We start from the raw sequence: 12,195 nt of genomic DNA on the forward strand, positions 1-12,195 counted from the left end.
GTGTTTTTTATGGTTTAAATAGAATAATAAATATGTTTTATTTGTGAACCGGAAGTTCTATTTGGTCATACGGAAGTGAGGCGCAGGAGGCAGCTGCGATGGCCGAGGTTTGGGCTTTTTTTAAAAGGTTTTTTGTTGCTCTGATTATGTGGAAAATGCGTGTGCAGGGAGCATTCGTTAAGTTTGATTAATATCTTATTTATTTTGCGGCTCAAATCTAAAACAGTGTCATTTTTCCTCTGCGCAGATGTGTAAACAAACGTGAGCTATATGTTATTAGCATATTAGCCTGTAGCATTAGCGGAGCTTTAAATGTCTCTGTATAAACTCAATAAAACACGATTACAGCAATATTCACGTGAAGATTTTTCCTCTGCGCAGATGTGTAAACAAACGTGAGCTATATGTTATTAGCATATTAGCCTGTAGCATTAGCGGAGCTTTAAATGTCTCTATAAACTCAATAAAACACGATTACAGCAATATTCACGTGAAGTCTTATTTATTTACCGTTTGAAGTAGCTAGTATAGTGGGTGAAATAGAGTTTAGATCCAAATCTTTCCTGAAAAAGTGCATTTATTTTGACATTTGTTGTCTTTAGACGGGATGGTGCTGCTCATGATCTTTAGTGTTACTAAGCATAATCCTCATTGTCAGTCTATTCAGGGGTTGGTGTGTTGGAAGTTTACATGAAACTTCCAATACACCAAACAAAAGAGTACAATCTCAAGCAATGTGTATGATTGTAAGCAAAATATTTAGTTTTAACATTTACAAAAGTGAATCACTGTTGTTGTTTGTGTCAGACCCACAGCCTCCAGGAGCTGCAGACTCCTCCGGTCTCTTCTAAAGTCTTCATCCAGAGAGACTACACCTCAGGGACCATTTGCAGGTTCCAGACCAAGTTCCCCTCGGAGCTTGAGAACCGGGTGAGACTGGGTAAAGTGCATTAGAGCAGATCTGGGCTGCACCAAGTTTTTGATAATAATTATTATATTGTAGTAATAAATTGCATTTAACCACCATGCACCCACCTGTGCCCTTTGATCAGCTGATACTATTCATTCTGTTTGTAGGTGGACAAGCAGCAGTTTGAGGACACAATCCAGACCCTGAATAACCTGTACGCAGAGGCAGAGAAACTTGGGGGGCGGTCCTACCTGGAGGGCTGTTTGGCCTGTCTCACTGCATACACTGTGTTTCTATGTCTGGAGACACACTATGAGAAGGTGGGAAAGAGGGGGGAGGCAGGGGAAGAGAGAGGGAAATATGTACATTTTTATCTAGTACTTTATCTAGTATCTAGTACTTGCTTCATTGCACTGTGGTTAGATGCTAAGCTGCATGTTGTTGCCCTGTACAAGTGCAATGAAGTTGATCAATCAATACTTGATTCAAACAGCTGACGTATCCATGGACTCATTTATGATATGTGATGTTTTCTTTGTCCAGGTTTTGAAGAAGATCTCGAGGTTCATAAAAGACCAAAATGAGAAGATCTATGCCCCCAGAGGCCTGCTGTTGACAGACCCCATTGAGAGGGGGCTCCGAGTCGTATCCTTCAGCCTAGTTTGGACTGGGGCATTCATAACCACACTTTAGCTGTCTAATATTTATTTCTTATTTATTTATGTCAGGGACAGTGCATACATTTTAATGTAAATATACTAGTTTTCGTCTGAATCATTTTCATTTGCATCCCTATTCAATAGACCAGTTTATTTTTAGGTTTATGCTTTTGTACACTGTAAGACCCCATAAGAATAAACGGATTCAGCTGGTTTGTGGTGTGGCACATATGACACACAAGCTCCATGTGAATGTGTTGTGTGTTGGTGCTGGGAGGGGCTGATGGTGCAGATTGGCAGCTTCACTTCTGTCAGTCTGTCCCAGGGCAGGTGTGGCTACAATAGTATCTCACCACTGAGTGTGGAGTGAATGAATAATGACTATAGTGTAAAGCATTATTATTAGCAGTGAAGAAATGCTAGAATCATTACTTTACATCTAATGAATGTGTGTTTAAAGACTTATATCTTAAGCTTTGTACCATTCCTGAACCTTGATACAGGTTGAAATCACTATCTTTGAAGACAGAGGCGTCGGCTCTGGCAGATAAAGCGCACAAGGTACTTTTTAATACCCTAAACCACCTTGTGGAACCTGTTGAGGAAATCAGTGAAGTCAGTGTCATTGTGTGAAAGATTTCTCAGCTTTTTTGTGTAGAAAATGCCATCTATTAGTGACTCAGCTCTGCCCTGTACAGCTGCTGACCCCTCTGTAAACTCCAACTGTTCTGTGATTTTTGAGCACTTTGATCATGTGTCTATTGGTGAACTGTCAAATGTTGTATGACAGCTAAAACCTTCTGACTGTACACTTCACTGTATTCCCTCCAAGCTCCTAGTAGCTTGGTCTCTGTCTTATGGTGATTATGAACACCTCTGAACTCAGGCTCTGTCCCTAGTGCTTTTAAACATGCTGTTGTTCAGCCTTTGCTTCTGTAAATTTATAGGCCAATTTCTAAGCTTCCTTTTTTGTGAAAAGTGTTAGAGAAACTGGTGTTAGAGAAAACCTGGTGCAAATTCAAACCTATTTGGAGGAAAATTGCACCTTTTGAAAAGTTTCAGTCTGACTTTAAAACTTGTCACAGTACTGAGACTGCACTCTTAAGAGTTTTAATGATCTTATTTTAACTGTTGATTCTGGTTTTTCCACTGTTTTGATGCTTTTAGATTTGACCGCAGCATTTAACACTGTAGATTACCAAATTTTGATTTCCTGTTTTGAGAACTATTTTGGCATCAAAGGTGTGGCCCTCAAGTGGTTCAGGTCATACCTTGAAGAAAGATCTTTTTCTGTTCAGCTCAGCCCCCATACTTCAGGCATGGCCCAACTTAGCAGGCATCTCAGGGGTCCATTTTAGGCCTCTTATTGTTTTCTTTGTACATGGTGCCCCTTGGGTTGATTAAAAAAACAACAACAAAAAAAACATACAAAATCTCTTTTCATTGTTTTGCTGATGATGTGCAAGTTTACCTGCCTCTTAAACCCAGCACAGATAGCATCCAAACCCTCTTAAGTTGCCTTCAAGATGTAAAGGACTGGATGCCTCTAAACTTTTTAAAGCTAAATTAATCAAAAACAAAAATTGTGTTATTTTGGGATTTATCTGATGCCAAAACGTCTTTGGGGTCAATCTGCCAGAAATCTTCGTGGTTTTTTTTAGATGGTTGTTTGACCAAATTTGACCCAACAGGTAGTCAGATCTGGCTTTTAAAAACTGTATTTACTTAGTAAGTGAAGCCATACCTGCCTCACACTGACCTGGAGTGTGTCATTTATGCCTTCATTACCTGTAGATTAGAGTACTGTAATTCTCTGTACTGTGGGTAGGACCAGGGCTCCATCTGCCGCTTATAGTTAGTCCCAAATGCTGCAGCGCGCATGCCCACAGGCACCAGGAAATATTAGCACATTTTTCCTGTGTTGGGTTCTCTACACTGGCTCCCTGTCAACTTTGGGATTAACTTTAAGATTCTGATTATGTTTTTTAAATGTCTCCATGAGTTGACCCCTCCCTATTTCTCTGAGCTTCTGCCTGTCCATGTTCCCAGCAGAACACTGAGATCAACAGACCAGATGATTTTGGATGTTCCAAGGTCCTGGCTAAAAACTAAAGGGCACCGAGCTTTTGATGTTGCTGGTCCCAGACTTCGGAACAATCTGTATCTAAGAAAAACCTAATCTCAAAACTCTTATTTGCACTGGCTTTTAACACAAACTGAGCGGGACTTTTTATTGTATTGTATTGTAGTTGTATTGGTCATGTTTTGTTTTACAAGATTGCACTTTATATTACCTTTGTACAGCACTTTGGGCTGTTGTAGTTGTTTTTAGATGTGCTTTATGAATAAATTTGACTTGACAAGGTGTGCTTTTATTTTGAAAAAACACCTCTGGGGCTCCTCGACATTCTGCACATTTAAATAAATCTGATCATTCTCTTTCCAGACTCGGACACACCACCATTTTGTCCCCTCGCCCACTCTGGAGTTTCCAAAACGACTGTACATACATTTGGACCTGTTCTTATTATTTATAAGTTTTCACATGTGTATCTGTAATTATTTTTATTTCCACATTTTTTACACATTGCCATATCGCCTTTGCTGCTTTTAAACTCAACATTTGTTTGTGACACAGAAATACTTTGGACTTCTCTCTCTACTTTGTGTTCTGTGGATTGTATTACATTATTTTTGCTCGTAGCCTTCTAAAGAGGCAGTAGCATGTCGTTAACTGTGCATGAATGTGACAAAATGAAGTGCATAATTAAGTCTTTAAATGCACCTCTGTGTAACCTTTGAAAATGTTAATCTGCACACAAGTTTTTAATATATTTTTTCCTGTTTGTATTTCTTTAATTACTAATGTCTTTAAACCATAATATACTTTAAAATATGCCATTACTGTGTTCTTGTTTCATAAACCACTGTTTCTCTATGTAAATAAATGTGTTTTATCTGAAAATGTAGAACTTATTTTTTGGTATGTTGCTAAATATGTATTATTTATATATATGTGTGTGTATATAAAATAAGCTTTTATTTTGAAAGGGTGAAACCGGAAGCTTACCAGAGTCAGCTCCCGTTTCCTGATGCTAACAATGTTAGCGGCTAACTCTTGATTTCTGTCACTTTTTTTTTTTTGGTGCATTCATTTTTCCGTAGCAAGCTCTGTTTTAAAGTCCACTGGGAATTACAACGGTGAGAGCAACAACAGTTTTAAAATAAATGACCGGGAAAGTGAAGCATGGTGAATGTGATTCTAAAAATGATAACGTGAATACATGTTTTAGAGGATTTTTTTTTCCTGTTTTGAACTTTAACTCCACTGCTACAGTTAGAATTACATTAATATGAAACTGATACAGCAAAATGTCACTGTAAGGAGTAGTGTTAGTTTTAGTTGATGACATGTTTATAGATTTAAAGGGGATGTATTAAGTTGATTTTTCAGGATACATCCATGTATTATATACATGTAAAATCAAATTTAATGAGATTTTAACCATGTTATCACTGTGTTTCCTCATCATTAGTTTATTCAGAGTTTTGGTTGATTCCTGCATGTTTGAGAAATCCTGAATTTGAGGCTTAGTGGTCTGAAAATCTGTTTTCACCTACTGCCAATCCCCACCCACTTGTCTGTAGTTACTAAGATTATTATGAGTTAAACATGCAGGGTCAAAAATATCATGTAACCATTTTCAACAGTAAACACATGTAAATAATCTGCTACTTGTTGCAATGAAATAAAACTATGTAGAGGCAGGACTTGCCTGTTCTGCAGTTTTGAACAGGAACTCAATATGCCAGTTTAGTAAGCATTTTAGATAAATATTGTGGTTTTTAATTAACAAAATAAGATCACCCCTCCATCAACCAGATCACACACATCCTACAACAGCTCCACTGGCTCCCCATCATACACCACATTCAACACAAAATCTTTCAAAGCCCTTCACAGTCTCACACCTCCATATCTCTGAGCTCCTCCACAAGGCCACACCCGCCCTTTCCCTCCACCCCTTCTTCTCTCTCCAGCTTTCTGTCCCCTGTGCTCTTCCTCTCTCCAGCTTTCTGTCCCCTGCGCTCTTCCTCCCTCCAGCTGTCTGTCCCCTGTGCTCCTCCTCTCTCCAGCTCTCTGTCATTTCCACCCCTTCTCCTCTCTCCAGCTCTCTGTCCCCTGTGTTTTTCCTTTCTCCAGCTCTCTGTCCCTGTGCTCCTCCTCTCTTCAGCTCTAGTAGATCCTTCATTTCCTCTGCTCCTCAGCTCTGGAACACTCTCCCTCTTGACCTCTACAACACAGACTCACTCCCACACTTCAAATCCAAACTCAGAACTCATCTGTTTAGACCTGACCTATTCACGTCACACTACCAGCACTGTTCTTTTAACTGTATGCATTCAACTGTGTTTACTGTATATTTTTAGCTTTTGTAAATTAATGCTATTGTACTTATTAATTGTTGTAAGGCAACCTTGTGTGCACTAATAAGTTGCCTAATAAATCAAATGTATTATTATTATTATTATTAGTAGTAGTAGTAGTAGTAGTAGTAGTAGTAGTATTATCAATATCTCTGTTATCCAGGAATCTTCACCCTGGCGTTCCCCTGCATCGATGGAGTGTACCTCCCCAAACACGAGAGTGAGTTTGTGCATCTGGTCTTGGAGGAGCTCGACACATTTGAGCAAGAGGACCAGAGGAGCAGGTATATGTAATGTTTCAGAATTCTGGGAGTATAGTGTTAACCGTGATTGTGTTGTGTCCAGGGTGCTGCTGTTCCCCCCTTTCCCCAGCAGACTGCGCTACTTGACCCACAGGACAGTGGAGGACCGGCCTGAGCTCTGCTCCTTCTCTGTGGGGGAGGGTCTGCTCAGGAGGGTGGCTGTGTGCTTCTGCGATATCAGGTAAAATAACTCTAAACCAAGAGCACTAAACCTTAACCTTAACCCCACAGGTAGAGCCTTTCTCTGTGGGGGAAGGTCTGCTGCAGATGGTGGGGTGGCTGTGTGCTTCTACGACAGGTAAAACCCCTAAACCGCAGGGCTACTGAAACATATACAAATGTCATAACAGAATAATGTTGGATTTAACGTTAACAAATATTTACATTGTTTATTTGATGACTAACCTCAAATTCACTTTTTGTGCTGATTACATTGTTCAAACTGGAGGGAATTCAAGGGAATTTTTTTCAAGTTGGTCATGTGATGTTGCTATGACTTGTCTGGTCAGCTGATTTTAAAACCTAAAGTTTTGATGCTGTCTTCCTACTAATTCCGTCTACACTGACCGGAATTGTCAGTAGTCTGAAAATAATCTATTACAATTGTTCTGTCACGTTTTTAGTGTTGGCCATCAAAAGAAACATTGGCTTGAAAAGAAACATCTAAATACAATCTACCCAAGCTCCTCTCTGTTTGGTCCTTTGTTTGCCAAGTTCTTCTGGCCTTGCAGTTGTTTTCTGGCCTCAAATTAAAGTTAAATTTGTGTCTGTATTTCCAGTCTAAAGCAGAGCTTATCCTCTGCAGTGAAATTCATCTATTTAGACAAACACATATGTCTTTATTATGTGGCGGTCTGGAGCTTGTACATATTTCATTGCATTAAGATTACATTCACTGACTGAGTGTAAAACTACTGAAGTGTTTCTTCTCAGGAGTGAAGTGAAGGAGGACAGTGACCTTGAGAGCAGCAGTCTTTATGAAGAAGTCAAAGAGAGAGACTCAGAACCTAAACCAACGACAGTAAAAAACAGAACACCAAAAAGACCCGACCAGCCACTTTATCTGCCTCGAGCTGTCAGGGAGAGGCAGAGGGGAGCAGGTAGAGGAGGAGGCCGGGGAGTAAGGGAGGAGACAGGAGAGGGTGGAGTAAGGGAGGAGGAGAGAGGAGAGATAGTGGCCAGGGAGAGACAGAGAGGACCTGAGGGAGGAGGGAGTGAAGGGGAGAACAGAGGAAATACTACAGTGAGGGAGGGGGAGAAGAGAAGAGAGGAAGGAGGAGTGAGGGAGGAGCAGAGAGGAGCAGACACCACAGTGAGGGAGGAGCAGAGGAGAGAGGAAGGAGTGAGAGAGAGGGAGCAGAGAAGAGAGAGTGAAGGAGTGAGGGAGAGATTGGAGGATGGGAGCACTGAAGTGAACTCCAACCACGACTCGGCTTTAAACAGTGACGACACAGAGGCATCTTCATGCACACACAGAGCAGAGGACACACCACCATATTGTGACCTGGAGAAGAACCAGGAAGTGAACAGAGTGCAACAGGAAGTGAACAGAGCCAAACAGCAAGTGTGGGATGAGGACATTTTGCAGACGGAGGAGAACAGAGGAGACTGTACTCTCGATCTGAGCTGTGAGTCTGACACAACAGGCGCAGATTCAGACACAGAGGAGATCAGCCAAAAGGTAAGAGCCAGATGCCCTCCCTTTTTCCTATATCCCCATGTCAGATGCCCTCCCATCCCCTGTATCCCTGCGTGTCAGATGGCCTTTCTGTGTGTGAGATTCCCTCCCTGCTCATATTTCCTTGTGTGTTAAATGCCCTCTCTGACTCTCCCTGTGTATCAGATGTGTCGTATCAGATGCCCACCCCGTATGTTGTATCAGATGCCCTTCCTGTGTGTCAGATGCTGTCCTACACAGTCCTGTCTCCTCCTCCTCAGATCCGTGCTCATGTTAAAGGGGGAGTGAGTTTCTGCGTTGACCCGGTGCACAGCGACTTCTCGAGCTTTGAGTCTGTGTCTGTGAACAGCGAAGAGTTCAGCCATGTCATCGAGATTTACGATTTTCCCGTACTATTCAAGACTGAAGACCTGCTGGACGCCTTCACAGAGTACAGGTGCTGCTCCTGTCTGCTCCTCTCTGCTCCTCTCTGCTGCTGTCTGCTCCTCTCTGCTGCTGTCTGCTCCTCTCTGCTGCTGTCTGCTCCTCTCTGCTGCTGTCTGCTCCTCTCTGCTGCTGTCTGCTCCTCTCTGCTGCTGTCTGCTCCTCTCTGCTGCTGTCTGCTCCTCTCTGCTGCTGTCTGCTCCTCTCTGCTGCTGTCTGCTCCTCTGGCTCTGCTCCTCTGGCTCTGCTCCTCTGGTTCTGCTCCTCTGGTTCTGCTCCTCTGGTTCTGCTCCTCTGGCTCTGCTCCTCTGACTCTGCTCCTCTGGTTCTGCTCCTCTGGCTCTGCTCCTCTGACTCTGCTCCTCTGACTCTGCTCCTCTGACTCTGCTCCTCTGGTTCTGCTCCTCTGGCTCTGCTCCTCTGGCTCTGCTCCTCTGGCTCTGCTCCTCTGGCTCTGCTCCTCTGGTTCTGCTCCTCTGGTTCTGCTCCTCTGGCTCTGCTTCTCTGGTCTCTGGTTCTCACTTGTTTTTTTCAGTGATGGAGGGATGAAGATAAAGTGGGTGGATAACACACACGCTTTGGGGATCTTCTCCTGTGAAGCAGCTGGTGAGTGGGATTTTTATTTTATATACACCTTATTAGTTGCACCTGTCCTGGTTCAGTCTTGGTTTAGTCGTGATTAGTCCTGGTTTAGTTCTGGTTTAGTCATGATTTAGTGCTGGTTTAGTTTTGGTTTAGTCTTCATGTCTGTAGTATGATACTAGGTGTTTCTCCTCAGCTGTCCAGGCTCTGTCCATCAGCCACCCTCTGCTGAAGACCCGCGCTCTGTCCCAAGGCAGCAAGAAGGCCAAAGGAAAAGCCCTTCGACGAGCAGGTACACGGTTCTATACTGCTAGTATTGCAACTTCTACTACTATTGCTGCTACTACTACTGCAACTGCTATTACTACTACTACTACTGCTAATACTACTACTACTACTACTACTACTAGTACTACTACTACAGTAACTGCTATTGCTACTACTATCACAACTGCTCTTGCTACTACTACTACTTCTGATACTGCTAATAGTACAAAACTGTATTTAGTCTAATGAACTGTAGAACTTTGATAATTTTTCAGTTTTAAGATGTCGGCTTTAGATTTGATTTGACTCAGACCTCATCCTGGCATCGTGTTTATGTCCAGAGTTCCTGCAGCCTGTTAAGGAGCGTCCCAGAACAGACTGTGCAGTGGCCCGAAGAATGGTGACCCGAGCCCTAGGTCTACAGAGGAGAGGTCCAAGATACTGACCAGTACTGACCAGCAGGGGGTGGGTTACACTCCTGATCTCTCTGAGTGGAGTGTGTGACTGTGGCAGAGTGGTTACCCTGAGGTTGTGAGTTAGACTCCCATTGTTTCTCATTCTTTATTGCAGCGTTGACATTCACACACGTTATACAGACAGACAGACTCAGCCCTTTGAAAATTAAGGGCTCAGAGTCCGAGCTAAAAAACAAAACCCTAAATATTTAATACAATTCAGTTTCACTTAGTTCTGTGGAGGGTCACGACGATTCAGAATAATTTAACAGTTACAAAATATCACTGTAAAACCTGTTTGGAGACGGATTGCACTGATAAAACTCGTACTTTTACTCGAGAAAACTTTGTTCTTTTAGCACAAAAAAATCATCTTCTAAAACATCCATTTGGCATGAAAGATGTGGTATTTTACTTCTATGGGGTATTAAAGAGGGGGTATTTTACTTCTATGAGGTATTAACTGCTAACACGTATTTATATCACCATGTTACCCTTTATTGTTTTGAAAATGCTATATTCAGCCAAAACAACATATTAACACAATTAATTAGTTTAGTTTTTGAGGATCAGCTGCATCCCACTAATGAAACGACTGCACATCACATTGAGTCTGTCAGGTTGCTGTGTACAGTTCTGAATCACGGTTTTGTATATTTATGGATAATTGTGGTGTGAGAGCATGGGCAACGTAGGCTTGTGGGAGGAGTCTTGTACAGAATCGTACAGCTAACCATAAGGAGGTTTCGAATAGGGGCTGGGAGAGATCGCTAGATTACTCAAACATGCATGGATGACATCTAAAATCCCTTCAGGCATGTTTTTGATGAGGGAACGTTATAACATGGGGGAAAGATAAAAATGTATTCATAATACCCCCTCTTTAAACACGATTTCAAATTTCCTTTTACCAAAATGAGCAGCATAAAACAATATATAATTTTAGAAGCATTAAAAATACAAAAAAAAAGTTCTTTGGCATTTGCACAAAAGTAAACATTGTGTCAGATTTCACAAATGAGTCTGTTTCACATGACCTTTGACATAGTTCAGATCATAGCACCAAATACAGAATACTTAAAAACGTTTAAGAGACAGACGTTGTACCTGATCGTAACACAAGACTGGAGACTCACTCATCTCTGTACAAGCAGTGTCGTCTGGGTCCTCTCATCCTGAGTCTTACTGTGTGATTCAAAATGATTACTTTTTATAAATAGAACTCATCTGCATGTTGTGGTGTGGTTGGAAAAATATATAGGGTGTCCATAAAGTCTCTTTACATTTTAAAAATGTATTATTGTACTCAGTGGGTTCCAAAGTTTTTTTCCAAAGTTTCAAATCCAGAAATCAGAGGTGTGATGCCACGGAATGGGTCCATCCCTTCAAGCCAACAATCTGGAAGTGTTTAATTGATGAACTCACGAACATGCACACCCCAATGTGATTACGAACTGTTATACCCACTGAGTACAATAGAACAAATCTAATTCATATATTTTATCACTTGCCTGCCTTTGTAATCTCCTGTATCCCTGTGTGTCAGATGCCCTCCCATCCTTCTGTATCCCTGTAGTATTTGACTGAGATGGGGGCAGTTCAAATATCTAGTGAATCTGCAGATGTTATGGAGTGTCAGATGCCCTCCCAGATGTTGTGGTGTGTTTGGAGAAATTATCAGGGGAACAAATACTTGTGGATTTGACTTTTGTAGATTTGTGATGAAATTACCAGAAAATGACACAGAACACTGGCCTTGCTCCTTTTGATAAAAGTTGGTAGATAAAATGTATCTCCAGTCTTTAACATTGCACCCTGACGGCGTCGATAGAGCGTCCTCTAGTGGTTGTGGTTTGTCGGTGCAGCCTGCTCTACCTGTGAGAGATCTGATTGGTCAAGAGCCCAGGGAATGAGTCATCAGTGTCCGAACTCAGAGATCCACCTGTCAATCAAAAACACACATGTTTAAGTCATCTAACTCTGCTACTGCTCCTGTCTGCTCCTCTGGCTCTGCTCCTCTGGCTCTGCTCCTCTGGCTCTGCTCCTCTGGCTCTGCTCCTCTGGCTCTGCTCCTCTGGCTTTGCGCCTCTGTATTATCTATATTTCCTAATGGTTTCATATTTTTTTCAGATGTGTGACCCCTGTGGAGGATAATCTGCTGCTGCCTTTCCAGAGGCTAACCTTGTGTCAAAATTACAACAGAAAAATGCCACTAAAAACGTTTAGTTTCACATATTTTTTAAGTAAAATCATTTGTTTAGTCAAAAATCACAATTCACCTCATTTTAAAACTGCTATAAACTCAGGATTTATTTAGTGCACAGATATTTGCTGCTGTTACTATTTAGAAGTGTTAAATCTACCATATTTAAAAAGACTTATTACAGTCTAAAACATAAATCTTTATAAAGTTTGTTTGTTTCAGTCGTTTTATAAATGTTTGGTTTAATTTATTCATCTTTTAAAAATAAAATGACTTTTTTGTGTTTAA

General features: G+C 41.5%; 3 protein-coding genes across 3 annotated transcripts in view; 2 read left to right on the plus strand and 1 right to left on the minus strand.

The window, feature by feature from the left end:
- The first annotated feature begins 55 nt into the window (after positions 1 to 55).
- LOC117371457 (golgin subfamily A member 7) lies at positions 56 to 4,534 on the plus strand. Its single transcript, XM_033967145.2, has 6 exons — positions 56 to 107; positions 808 to 930; positions 1,078 to 1,230; positions 1,454 to 1,555; positions 2,073 to 2,130; positions 4,016 to 4,534. Exons 1-5 carry the CDS (start codon positions 99 to 101, stop codon positions 2,118 to 2,120), a joined length of 435 nt encoding a protein of 144 aa, XP_033823036.1. The 5' UTR covers positions 56 to 98; the 3' UTR covers positions 2,121 to 2,130; positions 4,016 to 4,534.
- A 175-nt stretch (positions 4,535 to 4,709) lies between these two features.
- Positions 4,710 to 12,071, plus strand: r3hcc1 (R3H domain and coiled-coil containing 1; the record flags this gene model as incomplete). Its single annotated transcript, XM_055222104.1, has 9 exons — positions 4,710 to 4,770; positions 6,161 to 6,281; positions 6,343 to 6,480; positions 7,233 to 7,980; positions 8,238 to 8,413; positions 8,936 to 9,006; positions 9,179 to 9,274; positions 9,591 to 9,714; positions 11,835 to 12,071. Coding segments are annotated over 8 exons (1,515 nt in total), but the record flags the coding sequence as incomplete, so codon positions are not given.
- The window catches only part of loxl2a (lysyl oxidase-like 2a), a 43,703-nt gene continuing 41,304 nt past the window's right edge, over positions 9,797 to 12,195 (minus strand). Inside the window, exon 14 of the mRNA XM_033966484.2 lies at positions 9,797 to 11,646. Within this exon, the coding sequence (XP_033822375.2) occupies positions 11,576 to 11,646 (71 nt within the window). The 3' untranslated portion in view covers positions 9,797 to 11,575. The remainder of the gene's footprint in view (positions 11,647 to 12,195) is intronic.

Source organism: Periophthalmus magnuspinnatus, chromosome 5, assembly GCF_009829125.3.
Source record: "Periophthalmus magnuspinnatus isolate fPerMag1 chromosome 5, fPerMag1.2.pri, whole genome shotgun sequence".
Classification (NCBI taxonomy): Eukaryota; Metazoa; Chordata; class Actinopteri; order Gobiiformes; family Gobiidae; genus Periophthalmus; species Periophthalmus magnuspinnatus.